General features: G+C 31.7%; 2 protein-coding genes across 3 annotated transcripts; both read right to left on the bottom strand.

The window, feature by feature from the left end:
• Positions 1–1,147: 1,147 nt before the first annotated feature.
• Positions 1,148–4,653, bottom strand: LOC108450678 (bifunctional riboflavin kinase/FMN phosphatase). Of its 2 annotated transcripts, none has more exons than XM_017748405.2 (11): positions 4,434–4,653; positions 4,100–4,210; positions 3,609–3,795; positions 3,385–3,515; positions 3,242–3,311; positions 3,051–3,116; positions 2,346–2,500; positions 2,156–2,251; positions 1,784–1,935; positions 1,610–1,693; positions 1,148–1,505 (listed from the first exon to the last, which is right to left on the bottom strand). In XM_017748405.2, exons 2-11 carry the CDS (start codon positions 4,167–4,169, stop codon positions 1,356–1,358), a joined length of 1,161 nt encoding a protein of 386 aa, XP_017603894.1. In that variant the 5' UTR covers positions 4,170–4,210; positions 4,434–4,653; the 3' UTR covers positions 1,148–1,355. The 2 variants fall into 2 exon arrangements, with proteins under 2 accessions (XP_017603894.1, XP_017603895.1); XM_017748406.2 differs by having other exon boundaries at positions 4,118–4,210.
• Positions 4,654–8,231: 3,578 nt separating this feature from the next.
• On the bottom strand, positions 8,232–10,152 carry LOC108451787 (putative F-box protein At1g49610). Its single transcript, XM_053027479.1, has 2 exons — positions 8,798–10,152; positions 8,232–8,580 (listed from the first exon to the last, which is right to left on the bottom strand). Exons 1-2 carry the CDS (start codon positions 9,992–9,994, stop codon positions 8,329–8,331), a joined length of 1,449 nt encoding a protein of 482 aa, XP_052883439.1. The 5' UTR covers positions 9,995–10,152; the 3' UTR covers positions 8,232–8,328.
• Positions 10,153–19,008: the final 8,856 nt, after the last annotated feature.

Raw genomic sequence — 19,008 nt, 5'->3', positions numbered from 1 at the left:
AACATAAAAATAAATATTAAAACAAGAAACAAATAAAAAATGAGACTAAAATAATTCTTAAAACAATACACAAATTGAAAATATAATAAAAAGTTGTTATATTAAAATTGAAAATAAAAAAAGTAAAATGATTAAAAATAAAAAAATTTATTCAGTATATAATTCGAGCCAGGCCGGGCCCAGGCAAAAAAAGTTTAACCCGAGGCCCAACTCGTTTTCTAAACGGGCCTCTTTTTTTGCCCAAACCCATATTTCGAGCCTATATTTTTACCTGAACCCTCTCATTTTTTTGGCAGGCCTTCGGGCCGAGCCAGGTAGCCCAACCCATGATCACCTGTACTCCTGCCACTATTTTTTTTAGATAAAGCAATAGTTAATCCCTATATTTGACAACATTTCTAATTTGGCCCCAGAATATTTTTTGCACATTAGTCCTAAAACTTTGTTATTATTCCTAATTTGATCTGTAAACTTGAATTTTGTCCATGTTTGGTGACGTGTTACTTTTAAAATTGTATCACATTATCACTTAAAAGTTCAGAAAACTTTATATAAAATCTTTAATATACAAAAAAATATTTTCTTAAAAATTTTCAAGTAATGGTGTAGAGTAATCTTTAAATGTCACGTCATTTTACTTTAACGAAATATAAGTTCATAGACCAAATTGAAAAATAAATATTTCAAGTTCAAAGACTAAATTAAAAATAATATTAAGGACTGATGTGAAAAAAAAGTTCTAAGAACAAAGAAAAAAAAATTTGTCAAATTTAGACAATAAATATTATTTTATCCTCATTTTTCTTCTAGGTTTTTGACTTTTTTGGCTTAGTTTGCTTAGAAACCTCTAAACTTCAATTGAATTGCATATTTCGCCACAATACACTCCCTTTTTTTCCCTTTTGTCCTCTTTGAGTATTTTTAAGTAAATTCTCATACTTTTATTATACTTAGATAAAAATATTGGTTTATAATAAGCTTTAAAAACTTATTTGAATACCATTTAAAATTATTTGGGCTGAAAGTTAAAATTTTATTTAGGTATAATGAACAGAGTAGATTATCAAAAGGAAGAAAAAGTATGGAACTTTTTGCCACATGAATATGAGTCCATGAATGTAGAAAATAGTATATAAACGTGCACGGAGACGAGGAAATGATATTTTCATATGACAATAACGACTGATACAACACATTGAAAACTTGGATCTTTGTTCATAGTCTCTTTAACATCCAATCTAAAAATAATGGCCGATGGCCCTTGTGATCGTATTGAATGGCTTCTGTCATGAAAGAAGGAAACAATATTTTCACGAATTAGTTTCTTTCCAAATGAAAACTAAAAATCCAGTAGATCATGAATGGTTGCTTTCACTGTGAAAAGAACTACTTAGATATGGGTCATCCTTGTGCTTTGAATACAATGGAAGATCAAGGGCTCTCTCTGCGATTCTTTTGTCCTCATGAATCTTCGCTATCAGGCTTTCGAGGGATGGGAAATTAACCTGTTAGCATGCAAAACTTGTCACTAAAAACCACAACTTTTTTTTTTTTTTGGTTGGGGGGGGGGGGACAACTGCAAAGGCATGCTAACTATTTTGGATGATACCTCGGGTCGTAAATAGCCGACTATGACAAGACGCAATTCCTCACCATAGAAGTCCTCAGTAAATTCATGAAGCAACCATGGTTCCTGCAGCATGAATCATGTTTAGAAAATAAAGAGTTAACAATCATTAATAAGACTTGCAGTGGTTAACATCCAAGTTATTATTGCACTCACTATAGTCTTTTCAGCATTGTTGAAATATGGGTTCCAACCGATGCTCATGACCATTTTATAAACACCTCTTGTAGACAATCCAGCCCAACCAAAATATACCCCTGAAGGATGTTCTGAAAGGAGGCTTGAGTGACCTTTGGGTGACAAGTTGGCTGGAAAAAAGAGACGAAAGAGATCAGGATATGAAGCAAAACAGACGAAATATGAACAAATGTCTAAGACTTTGGATGTTATAACAAAGCAACATGGCTCAAAGACTCTTAAGTTATTAGGGGTCTGAGTTACAGGTAGATATCTGTGTGATTTCTTCCCACACAAAGGCCAAAATAGCGTAAAGACAGAGACTAGCTTAGCAAACAGTTTATTATATACCTGTAGGGATCCCAAGAACTTTTGAGCCACGGCCAAATCCCTTAATGACGGGACCACTGATATACCAAGGTTCTGTTGGCAAAGTTCCCTCTATCCCTGCAATCACAACACCATTTTCTCATGATTATTGTTTACAAGTAAGGTTACTAACCATGATGTAATACAAAGATGTAGGTGTCAAAAGATTTACAATCTTGAAATGGAGGTAGGCCCCACTTTTCAGGTTGCAAATCAAGCAGAGAGTTTATCACTTCATCCGCAGAGGTGTAAAGATGCGCTTGTTTTGGAACAGATGGCACAGCAACCACTTCCATTCCAGCAGCCTTACCAGCTGTAACACCTGGCCTGGCAATGCAAGTTCCCAGTATTAGTGAAAGAAAAAACTATGTCATATGCTAATGAGTTGCTAGTGCTAATTAATAAAAACAACAAAACATCTAAACGTTGCAAGACAATAAGTCAGGAAAATAGGGCATGCTTTCAATACTTAACGGCTAGCACAAAATGTTCCTAAGTTGCCAAAAGGACTGCTAGAGCAATGAAATTTAGTAGGGACTTGAGACAGCTAGAGTTCCTTTCTTTCTACCTTTTTCATTTCATTTTGTCCTCCATATAAATTAATTAGAGCTATAATTTCTCTTGCAAAAAAAAAAAAAAAATACCAGCTGCTATCGTGAACATTTAAATACTTGTGCAAATAACAAGATGAATTATTTCAAGGAACAATTAGTAAAAAAAATTAAGGAATTGTTTCAAGGAGCAAAATAATATACAGAGCATGTTCTGGGTAAAAAATTAACTTAAATTATTACAAAATGAAGTGTAACTAATAGATCATCATCAAAAGAGAGAACATATTAGCCAGCAAACCTTAATAAAGGTGGAAGCCACTTACATAGAATCTTCAATGACTAGGCAGCTTGAAGGTTCTCTATTTAGCCTTTTAGCAGCTTCCAGGAATCTGTAATAGGAAATCGAGAGTGTAGACTTTTATAAGCTAAAACAAAAAAGAAAAGCTAGAATTTTATTTGCACGTTAGAGAAATATTTCTAACAGAAGATCAGACCATATACTGATGCAACTCACATCTCAGGACTTGGCTTCCCTGCAGTCACTTCATCACCACCAACAATGGCGGAGAAATAATCTTTCCAACCTGCAAAGTAAAGGTTAAGTAGACAGCTCCAATAAGAGATTCAAGAGTCACTAAAAGTTCCTATGAAGAAAACCTTGGTGATAAGAAATTTTGGATTCTATGCTTCCCCTTGGAGAGTTTGAAGCTAAAGCCATCGGCACACCATGACCACTCAAATGTTTAAGTAGCCGACTGGCACCTGGAAGAGGTTTAATGTTGCACAACCTACAATTACAAAGTGCATAAATGAGAGCCTCAACATTGTACCAGTTCAAGTTATTTCCACGCCTAAAAGAAAACACATAAAACCTGACTTACTGTGCATAGAATACTGGCTGAAGTTCTGCAAGAAATTCCTCCTTTCCACAAGGAAGACCATATTCTTCCACTACAGCTGCAGCAGCTTCCAATGGTGTTTTTCCTACTATTCTTTGAGCTTCTCTTCCATCCCATTGTTTCCCATACTTAGCCAAAAATCCTTTTAAAACCTCACTTACTACACCATCTATCATGAAAGTAAAACAAATCATTACTATATAAATCAATACTCAAAAGCAAATAGTTGCAAAACATCAAGAAAGCAATAGTCTCAAATATTTTAAAATTGGGTCCATAATCGGAGCACCCAAAAGTATGTCTGTGCGCACATATATTCTTTTATTTCATATAATTGAGACTAAAAGCGGGTGATCTGAAAATGCATTTAAAGGGGGGGAGGGGGGAAGAGAAGAAAAGCTATCAACCCAAAACGTGTTAAGAAGAAGAGAAAAGAACAAAATTTCAAAGAAATATGAAGAAATTAAGTTTACCAGTGTTAAGAAGTGTACCATCCAGATCAAGAATAACACATGAAACGAACTTCTTCAAAGGTTTGGCCATCGATGTTTCAGCAATCAGACATGAATCTCGAAATACTACCGCTGAAAAGCGAAAGAAGCACTTATTAATTACCTTGCAAATCGAAATAGATCAATTCTTAACAAGAAAAACATTGAACTTAGGCCATAATTTCACAAATTAAAAGGAAAAGAAAAAACTGTAATTTAAGATAAACTGCAAATATTACTATTATCTATATTTTTAGATATCAAGATAAATTTTAAAGGAAAATTCAGTAAAACAATTTGCAGAAGAAAAGCTTACGGTAGAAAATTTAAGAGTTAATTGGCGCTGGTCAAAGAAGAAATGGAGGCGCGGTGTAGTAGTCGACTGTTAATGGTGGTGAGTTCAATTCACGGAGGCCTGTGTTTCTGGTTATTTATAATGGCCAGAAAATTCGGTAAGGATTTTGCCTTTTTCTTTCCTTGGCTGGTCGCTCGGAGAGAACTTTATGACTTTCGATATGAAAAATCCACGTCAACGAAATATAAAACAGAAAATGAAATATTTTTTCCCTTTATTGGAATATTCTTCTAAAAATTCATCAAAATCTCGAAAGAATATATAAATTTCGATATTATATGTAATTTTATAAATAAATTTTGATTCCATGTAATTTTATATATGTATTTTAATTTAATTCAATTCTCATATATTACTATTATAATTATTGATACAATATTATTTTATATTTATATATTATATACATAAATAATTATATTAATTTAATATAAAAATAAATTGACGTACTAATATGTATGATTAGATTAAAATTAAAATTTCACTTACACATTTGAATTACAATCAAAATTTTTGTATATATAATTACGCTAAATCAAAATTTATATATCAAAGTACAAATTGAATTAAAATTATTGTATAATTTTAAGATCATCCGTTTGTATTTTATAAAGAAAGAAAAATCATTAACCACTTTCTACAAATCCTATTTTAGCACGAATAAAGTTTTGTTTTTTTATGGCATTGAGACAGTAATTGTCTCTATATATTATTTTCTAGATATTTCAATCTCAAGTTGATAGTTTATTGAAAAATTTAAAAATTTAATTTTTAACAATCTATACTAAATTTAGATTTTTTTCAATTTATTTTATTTTAATATTTCAATGATTTAATTTTTAAATTGATAATATAATTTTAAATAATATACCAAAGAAATTATATATCTTAAATTCATTACTTAATTTTTAAATTATAAACAAACCCTAAAATTAGGCTAATGTGTTTAGTTTTGTGAAATCTATTTATTTTCATAGTATATATTTATAGTACTAAAATTTGTTTATTTTCATCATATACATTTATAATACCGACCTTCTTCGTTTTAATGCCAACCTATTTTCTTCCTATAAGGAAAAAGAAAATGGTAAAAAGATTATGAACCTAATATATTTGAAATGTTTTAAAATAAATGAAAAAGTTTTGTATATATATATATATATAACATGAACCTGATATATTTAAAAATGTGAAAATAATCTTTTCAAGAAAATAAAAAATATATAGCATATTTAAAATATACTTAAACATGATTTTGTTGAATAAAATTCATTGCAAACACACCCTTACAACAAGTAACATTGTTGCAATTCAAATTTAAATAACTAAAATAAATAATAAAAATGAACCCAACTTAAATTCAAATTGATACATTTACTATTTGCAAAAAGAAAAAGTATATAAAATATGTTACTAACATAGATTATGGGATTTGGAATGTAGATAGAAAATATTAGACGGTATATTCTCTTTTCGTCTTTAGCATATGCCTAACTTTCGTAGTGGCATCGGACATATGCCCGTAGTGGACATTAGACAACGACCAATACTTTACTTTTATCATCAATACCATAGAGTAGAACCAAGTTTCAGATTTTTGTGTCAAATATTTGGAAAGACCTGAAATTCAAATCTAAGCTACATTTGATTTGAAAAAGAAATTGTGGGTTTTTTTTTTCATTTAATAGTTATATTTTAAATTTCTTAAAATTAAAAATATGTTTATTAAATGAAAAAGGAAAAAAACTATTTTCAATCATGAAAAATTTTAGTACTAATTTTTTTACAATAGTCAGCATCTCTTGGCATACTGGTTGTGTTCTGCTGTGAGCTTTCCAAAATCAGAATTTGATAAATAACAGTAATTAGTTAAAGTATATTTTATTAAATAATAAAATAGAATTAATTTAAATAAACATAAGTGACCACATAAAATAAAATAAAATAAAATAAAATAAATTTTATTGTTAAAAAGTTCCTTCATTCGTGTGGACTGAAATCAAGTTAGGATTTTGGATGTTGAAAAATATATATTCATCAATTAAATTTTAAAACATTTGTTTTCAAATTTTCCGATTTAACCTTTTTTTTTTTTAGTTTCTATATTTTCATTTTCCAAAACTCTTTCTTTTTAATTTATCAACTAAATATTTTTTTAAATATATATATTTTTCATTTTCCAAGAATAAAAATGACTTCATTGTAAAAAACCACGAATCAGTATACCAAATACAAGCAAGATCACAGAACAGACCACCGGCTTCATTCAATTTGGAGCCTCTCTTGGAGATTTCTGCTAATAAATTACTTGTCAAGCCACGTAAGCCTTCAAGCAGATGTGTCACAACAGAACCTAGAATTTTAAGAATACTACAACAGGGCAGGCTATTTCTGTTTGCTGCCTGGCCTTTTTATTGCCCGTCTCTTTCTGGTTCATAATTTATATCCCTCTTTTGGTTTCTTTGACCAATTACTATAAATAAATACTTGTGCTTTCAAATAGAAATATACTCCCTCTAATTAAAAAAAAACAGTTTTTTTTTTTTTTTTTTTAAATATTGCTAAGGTTCAACATTCCCATCATTGTCCAACACTACAAACATACCAAGAAATGGTTTGGCATCCTGATATGCTTCTTCTGAGTTCTAACTCCACAGTTCAGGCTAAACTACTATTTTTTTTAAAGAAAATGAAACTGTATCTATAGTGTAATTTAGAAGAAAAAGAAAAAAGGAATTTTATTCTTTTTATGGTATAAAGGAGACTTAGTCTAACATGTAAAAGGCAAATAAATTGCAGATGTTGAGATTTGAATCCTGATCCTGGTAAATCTCATCTGTCAAAAGAACCAACTCTGATAAAACCTGGATTTATAAAAGGAAATCCTTGAAATAATTAAGATCTGGGATATTGGCATTTAAGAGAAAGCCACTTGACAGGATCAATAGAATCTGGTTTCTCTTAGCACTTTCCAATTCAGGATTCATGTTTGGTCCAGAAAATTGCCAGGATTCAAGAAGAGTGCCACCCTGTTCATAGATAGTCACCTTCTTGAGCACTTTTGTGTTGTTTAGCAGAAATCTCATGAACCTCACTAAAAATTCGGATCCCCAAGAACTTAATTGGAAACCAGTCAGCTCAATATTCTCTAGACTTTGCAGAAAACACTTGAAAATCCAGTTAGTTGAAGCCAGGAATTCTACTCCATCAAATTCATAAGAGTCAAAAAAGGTCTGATCAAACTCAAACTACAACCAGACAAAAAGTACACATTAGGTCTTCACAATTAGAGAATTTCAAGCAAGACCGTGTGTGTTGTTAGGTGCTATGTGTCTTTCATCAATCATAATATGCATTCTAAAGAGCATGTAATTCTAATCTTCCATTAATTGTTAGGTTGTAAACCCACTTTCAGTGGGCTTTTTCAATTTCTTGTTTTGTCTTTTAAATTGGCCCAACTAAACCAGTCTTAGGGCCTATTGTTCATACTTCACAGTGCTTGGAACTTGAAAAGAAATAAAACATATATTTGTCAAAAGAAATAGAAATGAGAAAACATAAAGAAATAACATCAGCAGAAATTGTATTCAAACAAGATAGGAAGGAAACATATAATGAAATTAGAAAACATGTAGAAAGAACATAACTTGCAAGTTTAGTTTAATTGGAATGACAATATCTGATGTCTTTTGAAGCACATCATATAAAAGATGTTCTCAGATTGTTAAGTATGGAAACAAGAAAGCTTTGAAGTTTATTGCCATTTCTTGGTTTTGTCTTAAATCTTGCATTGAATGAGGAAACCTTTTAATGTTCATTAATCCATTATCAGATTGAATCAAGCTCATTAATCCACTATTTAGTGTTCATTGATTTCCCATATTTCAATATGCAGCATATCTGATATATTCAATGAAAGAGAAGCGATGATGTTTACCTTAGAGTTGTCACAGTAATTCAAATTTATCACCAGTTTCTTCAGATAAGGTGAACTGTGAAGCAGATTCACGATCCCAGGAATATCCCATTCACATATTTCAGTTTCCAGTACCAAACAATGGCGTTTTGACAATGGAGAAGATATGCCCTTTATTTCCCGTATGGATAAAACCTTTCACAAGAAGACAAAAGGAAAAAATGATCATTAGAATGTAATGGAACTATATCAAGATGAAAACAAACATGTTGATCGATGACAGTCCAATTTGGAAAAGCAACATGACATCAACAAAGCAAGAACAAATGGTAAATCCCCAATGTTCATAGCCTTTTTGAGGATCTCTTTGGACTTTCAACTCTTAAAGATGTATGTACATAGTTAAATCAACTGAATATGTATAGTGTAGAGCATGCATGTACAGAGAATAGTGAGCCAGTGAACCTGCCTGAAGGCACCAAGTCCCGACGGTCAATTCCTCAACATGGCAAAGCTTTTCTAGGAGGTCCCTAAAGATGGACCGATGCTTTGTGCAATCATACTTATCTTTTTTGTCAATGGTCATCACAAAACTCAGATTGGCTTTTGTTAAAGACGAAGCATGCATCAGTCTAAATGTTCGACGGTACATATACCCCGACAGGCTCAATGAAAGAAGATTTGGGCATGAAATCTGTGTCACTAACTCATTTTTCTCATGAGGCTCATAGATTGCATCCACCACTAGAACCTCCAAACTCATGGAACTGATTCGATTAACCCCTCCACAGTTATGCAATTTCAATTTCTGCAAATTGGGACTGCCAGACAGAACATATTCAATTGCCTCAGTATCCAACCTGGAATAGTTTATAGATAAGACCTTAAGGCTTGGCCAAGAAACTTGGCTGGTGGGTAAGACAACACATTGTCTTAAAATTAACTCATTCAGAGAAAAATTCACGTACAGAAACTGAGGCAAACTGTAAGGTTTACACTCAGCAAACGGGGCATAAAGGAACCCACCATCGAGAAGCAGAGAGAGCTTTTCGACATGGTGGGATGTAGCAAAAAGGACCCATTCATCGAAGAAAGCATCCATGAATTCATCGAATTTGAAGTTGATGAGGAAATTCTTAATCTTGGGACCAATGAAGCGCGCCAGCGTTTCGTTAACGAAGGCAGCACGTTTAGCGTGCTTGGAAGCATAGCATTCACGAGTAAATGAAAGGGTGGGCATTTGGGTCCACAGAGACCTCCATCGTCGAGACAAAAAGCTGGTTTTGATAGCGTCTTCAATGGGTAAAAAACAAAGGATTTCCTGCAACAGGGAATCTGGTAAACTGCTAATCAGGTCCTCGTCGGGAGGACCGAAAATTGGCCAATATTTGGGTTGTTTCGAAGGGAACTGAGGAGAACTGGGATTGGTCCGATTTGAACGATGATGATCATGATGATGATTGTGAAGGCCCTGAATCATGGCTAGAACCGAATTGAAAGAATCAGTGATTTGGGTGGTCCGATAGGGAAGGCCTTGGATCGTGCCCAAAACCGAGCTCGAAGAACCGGTGCTTTTCTCCGAAGAAACCAAACTCTTCGGATCTTCCATTTTTGATTAATCTCAGTACTGAGATGAGAGTGTACAGAGGAGTAGTTTCAATGTTTTTCTCTTTTTAAATATATAAAAGAAAAGGAAATATTTCTTTTATTTTTCTTCTCCCTTTAATGGAACCTGTTAAAGCTTTTATGCCCTTGGTTTTTCATGAGGAGGTCAAAGTAACGTGTCATATATGGGTTGGATAAATGAATTGTATATTTAATGTAAATAATAATACCAGATTCCTTGTTTTATTTTACCCTCTAGAAAACCTCTAAAATTTGCCTAGTTGTCAAGTCAGAGTGGTAAGAAGTTTCTTGATTAAGCGTTACTTTAACGTAATACTTTTTTTTGAAACGGATGAGTTTAAACCGATTTTATTTATTTTTGAAATCAAATTTAGAGTGAATTAAATTTAAAAAATAGTTGAGGTCGGGTTTAGAGTAAACTTATCCCACTTACCTCGAGATACTTATGAAAATATTCTTCATTTTATGTGGGGTGTGCCTCGCATTTATCAGAAATTTGTAGACATTTAAGACAACAATCAACGAACAGCCAAAGAAAGGTCAACACGGGCCCGACGTCGTGACGAGCAGGTAGGGCTTATCGGGACATCGCGATGTAAATCCCAGACAAATGCGGCATCGACATTGTGACGAGGAGAGTTGGCACGCCACAACATGTTTTCCAATTTGGCAATCGCATTTTAAACTTCAAGTAGGATTGCTTCTCCCAGTTGGACTCTAATTATTCTAGAGATATTTTAGTACTCTAATCATAGGTTATTTAAAGGGGCCACTATATCCCTGTTTGGATATGCCATTTAGCAATGGCTTTTCTTTGAAGGCGGCAAGATGTAGTCGTATATGAATTTTGGTGATAGTTCTGTGGTAATTATGGAGAGAATTTCATTATTGAGTTAAGGCTTTTTTTTTTCGGGGTTTGGGTTTATATATTTAGTACATTTAGGTTTATTATCTCCATATTGTACTTTCGTTTATTTACTCATTTAGTGAAAATTCGATACCTCTTTTGCACATAGTTTTTCCCACTTTGAGGGTTTTCCACGTAAATATTTGTGTGCCCAAATTTATTCTCTTTTTGTTATTGTTCGTTATTTTTTTGGGTTTATCCTCAATAAATTAGTATCAGAGCATGGTTCAACTTTCACAGATCCTCATTCAAAATGGCAACAATGAGATTCAATATTGAGGAGTTTGACAGGATCACAAATTTCAGTTTGTGGCAAGTTTGGATGACGATAATTCTAGTCTAGAACAACTTAAAGGGGCTGTTACGGGGCAAAAGCTTGAAAATCTAGAGCAATAAAAATGGGAAGAGCTTGATGAGAAAGTTCTGTTAACAATTCAATTGTGCCTCACAAACAATGTGTTCCAGGAAATGCTTACAGAGAAAACGTCAACAGCCTTATGGAGAAAATTAGAAACTTTATACATGACAAAGTCTATGACTAATCGATTAGTGTTGAAACAACACCTATACACATTCAGTACGGAAGAAGGTGAGAACCTTAAGCGTCACATTAATCGATTTGTTACTCTTTTGAACGATTTGAAGAATGTCGAGGTTAATATAGATGATGGAGATAAGACTAAGCTATTATTATGCTCTTTACCTCCTTCATGTAAAACTTTCAAGAAGACCCTAATTTATGGTAAAGATAAACTCTCAATTGAGGATGTGAAAGGGAACTTGTTGAGCAAGGAAAAAACTCGATAATGAGTTAGGTTCGGGTAGCAAGTCTATTAGTCAATCCCAAATTCTGGTTACTAGATGTAACATCTCGAAATAGGGCCTAAATGGAATAGTGGTTGCGAAACCACAAATCTGAGATAGCAAAGTTTATTTCGATTAATTTTTATGATTTACCGAGTGATTAGATGCATGTGTTAGAGTATTGATAATAAATTTTATAGATTGCATGTTTAATTTGCCTATTAGGGCTTATTTGCAGAAGTTACTGTAACAGTCTGATTTAGGGCCTAAACGGAACGATGGTTTTAGAACCACGAATTTGAAGTCAAAAAATTTATTCCGATTAAGTTTTAAGGTTTATTTATTGATTAAAATATTGTGTAAAAATATCGTTAAGTAATTTTACTGATAAAGTGCTTAATTGGACTTTTAGGACTAAATTGAAAAAGTTGCAAAATATGTGTTCTAATTCATAAGTACTTGATTGAAATGGGGGTTTAAAGAGAAGGTCCTTAAATGGTAATTAGACCATTATATTTCGTTTGGAAAAAAATGGGCATGAATAGGACAAAATTTTAAAGAAAGGCCTTAAGGGCATTTTAGTCATTTGGTAATTAAAAGAAATAAAAAGGGAAAACAAAGCCAAAATTGACTCATCTTTTTCATGGAGGCCGAAATTAGGATAGGGGAAGCCATGGCTAGGGTTTTCAAGCTTTTCATGTAACACCCCCTACCCGTATCCATTGCCGGAATAGGTACGAGGCATTACCGGAGTTTATTGAACATTTTCAGATAATTCTGAGTCATTTATTATTCATATTTTGAAAATAATCATAACGTCTCTCTATTGGGCCCTTGAAGCCCCAAACATACATTAAAAACTAACCGGAATTAAATCGGGATCATAAAAAATTTTGCAAAATCTTAAATATTTTCATCTAAGTACTTACCATTTCAATGCTTCTTATAATTAAACATGTTACCATTCAATCAATAGCTTGACACTTGTCTAAGCGTCAAACAACATCATTGTTAGTATACTTGCACATATTTCATATAAATTCAACATTGATATACTTATTTTCTCGACATGTCACGCTTGAGTTTAATAATTGTCTTTACTTACATAATTTCCTTGTATCAACATATCAAAGTTAATCATATATGCACATGTCATGAAACATATCATTCTCTTACCGTTTCTTCATAAGTATATATCAATCATTTCATTATATCAATATTTCATGCTCCATCGTTTCCATTTATTTTATGTATATTTGTTCCGGTAAAGTTTATATCAAACTTAACATAAATTATATTCCATGTACTTATTCTTATTTCGTTTATCTATCTTCATAATTATTTCATACAACTATTTTGTACATACATTTCCATATGACCAGTTCTTGTAAACATTTCACACTACTATTTCATATAACCATTCGTCATCTAATACATATTACTTGAATATCAATTGTTCAATAGATGTCATTGCGTCTCCCATCCATGGTCTTATTTATCTTTGACATGATGCCATAGTGTCTTTCAACTATGGTCTTACTCCCATTTTCTGTCAGGTTGCTATGGTATCTTTCAACCATCGCCTTATTCATTCCCGTCATGTTGCCATGGTATCTTTCAACCATGGTCTTACACAATTTATATCCTGTTGCCATGGTATCTTTCAACCATGGTCTTACACATTTCATATCCTGTTGCCATGGTATCTTTCAACCCTGGTCTTACACATTTTATATCCTGTTGCCATGGTATCTTTCAACCATGGTCTTACACATTTCATATCATGTTGCCATGGTATCTTTCAACCATGGTCTTACACATTTCATATCCTGTTGCCATGGTATCTTTCAATCATGGTCTTACACATTTCATATCATATTGCCATGGTGTCTTTCAACCATGGGCTTACACATTTCATTTCAGAAAGCACACTCCCGCGAACCTCATCCCTACAGCGGGATTACCGATCGAGCTAAATCCTCGTAATATAAACTCATAGAGTATTGTCGGTATTACGATTCAAAGCTAAATCACAACGACAATTACTCTAATGAGCTTGGATCTGAATTACTAGTCCAGGCTAAATTCAGACCCTAATTTGGATTACCCGTCCAGGCTAAATCCATTTTACACATATTCTTCGGGAGGGCTATATCAGGATAGGATCACCCGTCCGGGCTAGATCATTTTTACCGTCAATTCCTTTTTAGAGATCCATCAAAATTTCCTTTCATTCAACCGGGATTTCTTCCCCTTTTTATCAAATATATCAATGTTTCATAAATTTTCATATAATGAACTTTCAAATCATATTCACATCAATAACATACATTTCAAGCATTTAAGAATATAATTCCAGTTACATGAACTTACCTCATTGCTTGTTTGTGTTTATAGTTTCATTAATCCGATATCTTTTCTTTTCCACGATCAAGTCTCGTACTTGAGTCGTCTGGATCTTTATAAATAAATTTGATCATCACTTTCATTCATTTCATATTCTAATGCATTTAATTAACGCTATAGGCAAAATGACCATTTTACTCCTAAACTTTTAATTAATGATGATTTCATCCTTAGGGTCAGGAAAATAAAATTCTTGCAATTTAATCCTTATTTACAGATATTATTCTCATACATATTGATAACAGTCCATGAATTCTATAAAATATCAGAATTTTCCATAATTTTAACTCTTTTCAATTTAATTCCTAAAACATGTTTTCCCCTGATCTTGAACTAAATTAATAATTTCATTCAATTTTATAATTTAAATAATAAAATAATCCATTTCATGCAATTTGGTCATTTCTGAAATTTTTACAAAATTGCCCATAAAGTTTTACTTATATTCAATTTAGTCCCTGAGCCTAAAATATGCAAATTTGCCATGCTAGATGAATATTCATACATATTTTTCATCCTCCTTCTCTCCATTCCACATCCTTAATGTATGTACACACTTGTAAGTAACATTATCTATAATTTTTATTATTTACTTTTATGAATATTCAAGCTGTCTATCTGCGTCATAATCACTAAATTATTTATATCTAGAGATATAGAACTCCAAATTAAGATCTGCTAATTTCCCCTGAAACTAGACTCATATATCTTATTTCCATAAAATTTTCAGAATTTTTGGTTTACCCAATGAGTACAGTTTATTCTTTAAAGTCACTCTTATTCTGCTGTCTGACAGTTGTGACCCTTCTTCACTAAAAATTAATTATCTCCTCATATAGAATTTGAATGATGTTTCTATTTGTTTCTCTTGAAAATAGACTCATTTAGGATTCTAAATATATAAATTTAAGCCCATAATTATTTTTATCCAGTTTTTTATGATTTTAAAAAGTCAGAATAGGGGAACCCAAAATCATTCTGACCTTGTCTCACAAAATTCATCATATATCATGATTTACAATTCCATTGCTTATATCATTTCTTCTATAAGAAACTAGACTTAATAATCTTTAATTTCATATTTTATTCATCCTATAATTAGATTTATACAATTTTTGATGATTTTTCAAAGTTAGAATACTGCTGCTGTCCAAAACTATTTTAGTGCAAGATATTAATTACCATGTTATAACACCCTTATTTTCTTTTTCTACACCATTTCTCATCACTTTCTCTTATTTTCTCCTCACTAAAATATCAAGAATATAGGACCTTATGTAACAATGTAACACCCCTAACCCGTATCCGCTGCCAGAACAGGGTTTCGGAGCATTACTACCATTTACAGATCACTAAAAAAAATTTAAATACTTACCGATTCAATGCATCATATAAATAAATATATTACCATTCAATCAACAGTTTGACAGTTGTATAAGCATCAAACAGCAACATTGTTAGTATACTTGCACATATCTCATATAAATTCAACACTGATATATCTATTTTCTCGTCATATCGCACTTGAGTTTAATAATAGTCTCAATTACATAATTTCCTTGTATCAACATATCAAAGATAATCATATATGTACATGTCATGAAACATATCATGCTCTTACCGTTTCTTCATAAGCATATATCATTCATTTCATTATATCAATATTTCATGCTCCATCATTTCCATATATTTTATGTATATTTATTCCGGTAATAGCTTATATCAAACTTAACATAAATTATATTTCATGTACTTGTACTTATTTCGTTTATCTATCTTCATAATTATTTCATATAACCATTCGTCATCCGATACATATTACACGAATATCAATTGTTCAACAGATGCTAGGCGTCTCCCATCCACGGTCTTATTTATCTTTGACATGATGCCATAGTGTCTTTCAACTATGGTCTTACTCATTTTCATCATGTTGCCATGGTATCTTTCAACCATGGTCTTACACATTTTATATCAGTTGCCATGGTATCTTTCAACCATGGTCTTACACTCAAAGTTGCCATGGTATCTTTCAACCATGGTCTTACACATTTCATATCGAGAGCACACTCCCATGAACCTCATCCTTGCAGCGGGATTACCGGTCGAGCTAAATCCTCGCAATATAAACTCATAGAGTATTGTCGGGATTACCGGTCAAAGCTAAATCTCGCAACGACAATTACTCTAATGAGCTTGGATCTGAATTACCAGTCGAGCTAAATTCAGACCTAATTGGATTACCCGTCCGGGCTAAATCCATTTTACACATATTCTTCGGAGGGCTATATCAGATAGGATCACCCGTCCTGCTAGATCCTTTTTACCGTCAATTCCTTTTCGAGATCCATCGAATTTTCCTTTCATTCAACCGGATTTCTTCCCATTTTATCAAATATATCAATGTTTTATAAATTTTCATACAATGAACATTCAAATCATATTCACATCAATAACATACAATCTCAAGCATTTCGAATATAATTCAAGTTTACGAACTTACCTCATTGATTGCTCGTGTTTATTATTTCATTATTCGATATATTTTCTTTCCATGATCAAGTCTCGTATTTGTGTCGTCCGGATCTTTATAAATAAATTTGATCATCATTTTCATTCATTTCATATTCTAATACATTTAATTAATGCTCTAGGCAAAATTACCATTTTGCCCTAAACTTTAATTAATGACGATTTCATCCTTAGGGACGGAAAGTAAAATTCTTGCAATTTAATCCTTATTTCCAACTATTATTCTCATATATAATGATAACAGTCCATGAATTCTATAAAATATCAAAATTTTCCATAATTTCAACACTTTTCAATTTAATCCCTAAAACATGTTTTCCCCGATCTTGAACTAAATTGATAATTCCGTTAAATTTTGTAATTTAAATAATAAAATAATCTATTTCATGCAATTTAGTCATTTCGACATTTTTACAAAATTGCCCATAAAATTTTACTTTTATTCAATTTAGTCCCCGAGCCTAAAACATACAAATTAGCCATGCTAGATGAATATTCATACATATTTTCCTCCTCCTCCTCTCCATTCCACATCCTTAATTTATATAACATACAACAAGTAACATTATCAATAATTTCACTATTTACTTATATGTACATTCAAAACTGTCCATTTGCGTCATAGTCACTAAATTATTTATATATTAAGCTACAGAACTCAAAATTAAGATCCGTTAATTTTTCCTGAAACTAGACTCACATGTATTCTTATCATAAAATTTTCATAATTTTTGGTTTAGCCAATTAGTACAGTTTATTCATTAAAGTCACCCCTATTCTGCTGTCTGACAGTTCTGACCCTTCTTCACTAAAAATTAGTTATCTCCTTTTACAGAATTCAAATGATGTTCTAGTTTGTTTCTAATAAAACTAGACTCATTTGGGATTCTATAAATATAAATTTAAGCCTCTAATTATTTTTCTTAATTTTTTTATTATTTTTCAAAGTCTGAACAGGGGAACCCGAATTCATTCTGACCTTGTCTCACAAAATTCATTATATATCAAAATTTACAAATTCATTGCTTACACTGTTTCTTCTATGAGAAACTAGACTCATTAAGATTTAATTCCATATTTTTTTCATCTTCTAATTCAATTTATAAAATTTATGGTGATTTTTCAAAGTTAGACTACTGCTGCTGTCCATAACTGTTTTAGTGCAAGATATTAATTACCATGTTATAACACCCTTATTTTCTTTTTCTACACCATTTCTCATCACTTTCTCTTATTTTCTCTTCACTAACATATCAAGAACATAGGACCTTATGTAATAAAACTCTACTATAACATTATTTCCATGATTTATCAACAATAACAAACTTAAAACGTATTGAAATCTTGATGTACTTACCTTATTCTCTTGATACCAATCTTTAACTTGATTTTCTCTCCTCCAGCTTCTATTTCTTGAATCCAACTTGATATTCTAACTCCCCATGTTCTCCTTAACATTTTCTCTCTTGGTAGCTATGGAAATTCATTTGATTTTGGGTGAAAATAGTGAATTTTTGGTAAAGGACCAAATTGTAAAGAAAGTAAAACTTTCTTTCTTCCTCTCTTTCTCTCACGTTAGTTTGCATGGAAAGGAAAGATGATGAAAATTCTTCATCTTTCTTCCCTTATATACTAAATAAATAATAATAAAATAATATTAAATATCTCATAAAATATTAATAAAATAATATTTATCTAATTAATTAATTTAAAATATCATTAACATAATCATTACATTTTAGAATTCTCTCTCTTACTAATTGACCATTTTGCCCTTCATGATCTTTTAGAATTCCATCCTTGAGTCATCATTTAATTTGGTAAAATTGCAATTTAGTCCCTCATAGTTCTTCACTTATTCAATTTGGTCCTAATTCATCCATTTTCCTTAGTTTCTAGATCATTCTACCCTTAAAATATTTACACTATTGGTCCTTCAAATTTTTCATATTTACACTTTAACCCTTTAAGTCTTGAGTATTTACTCTTAGGCAACAAAACTTTTCTAACTTTTACAATTTAGTCCTTTCCTGAATCAAGATATCATAATTTACTTCCCAATGTTGCCATAACTCAAAACTTCCCTTTTTATCACTTTATTTCCTTATTTTATTATATCAAGGATAATATATTACTGTAAAGATTTTCAGGGTATTACAAACAAAACTTTACTATTACATTATTTCCATGCTTTGTCAATAATAACAAACTTAAAAACATATTGAAATCTTGATGTACTTACCTTGTTCTATTGATACTAATCTTTAACTTAATTTTCTCTCTCCTCCAGCTTCTATTTCTTGAATCCAACTTGATATTCTAACTCCTCATGGTCTCCTTAACATTTT

This window comes from Gossypium arboreum, chromosome 5, assembly GCF_025698485.1.
Source record: "Gossypium arboreum isolate Shixiya-1 chromosome 5, ASM2569848v2, whole genome shotgun sequence".
NCBI lineage: Eukaryota > Viridiplantae > Streptophyta > Magnoliopsida > Malvales > Malvaceae > Gossypium > Gossypium arboreum.
This window is presented reverse-complemented; position numbering and strand designations above follow the sequence as displayed.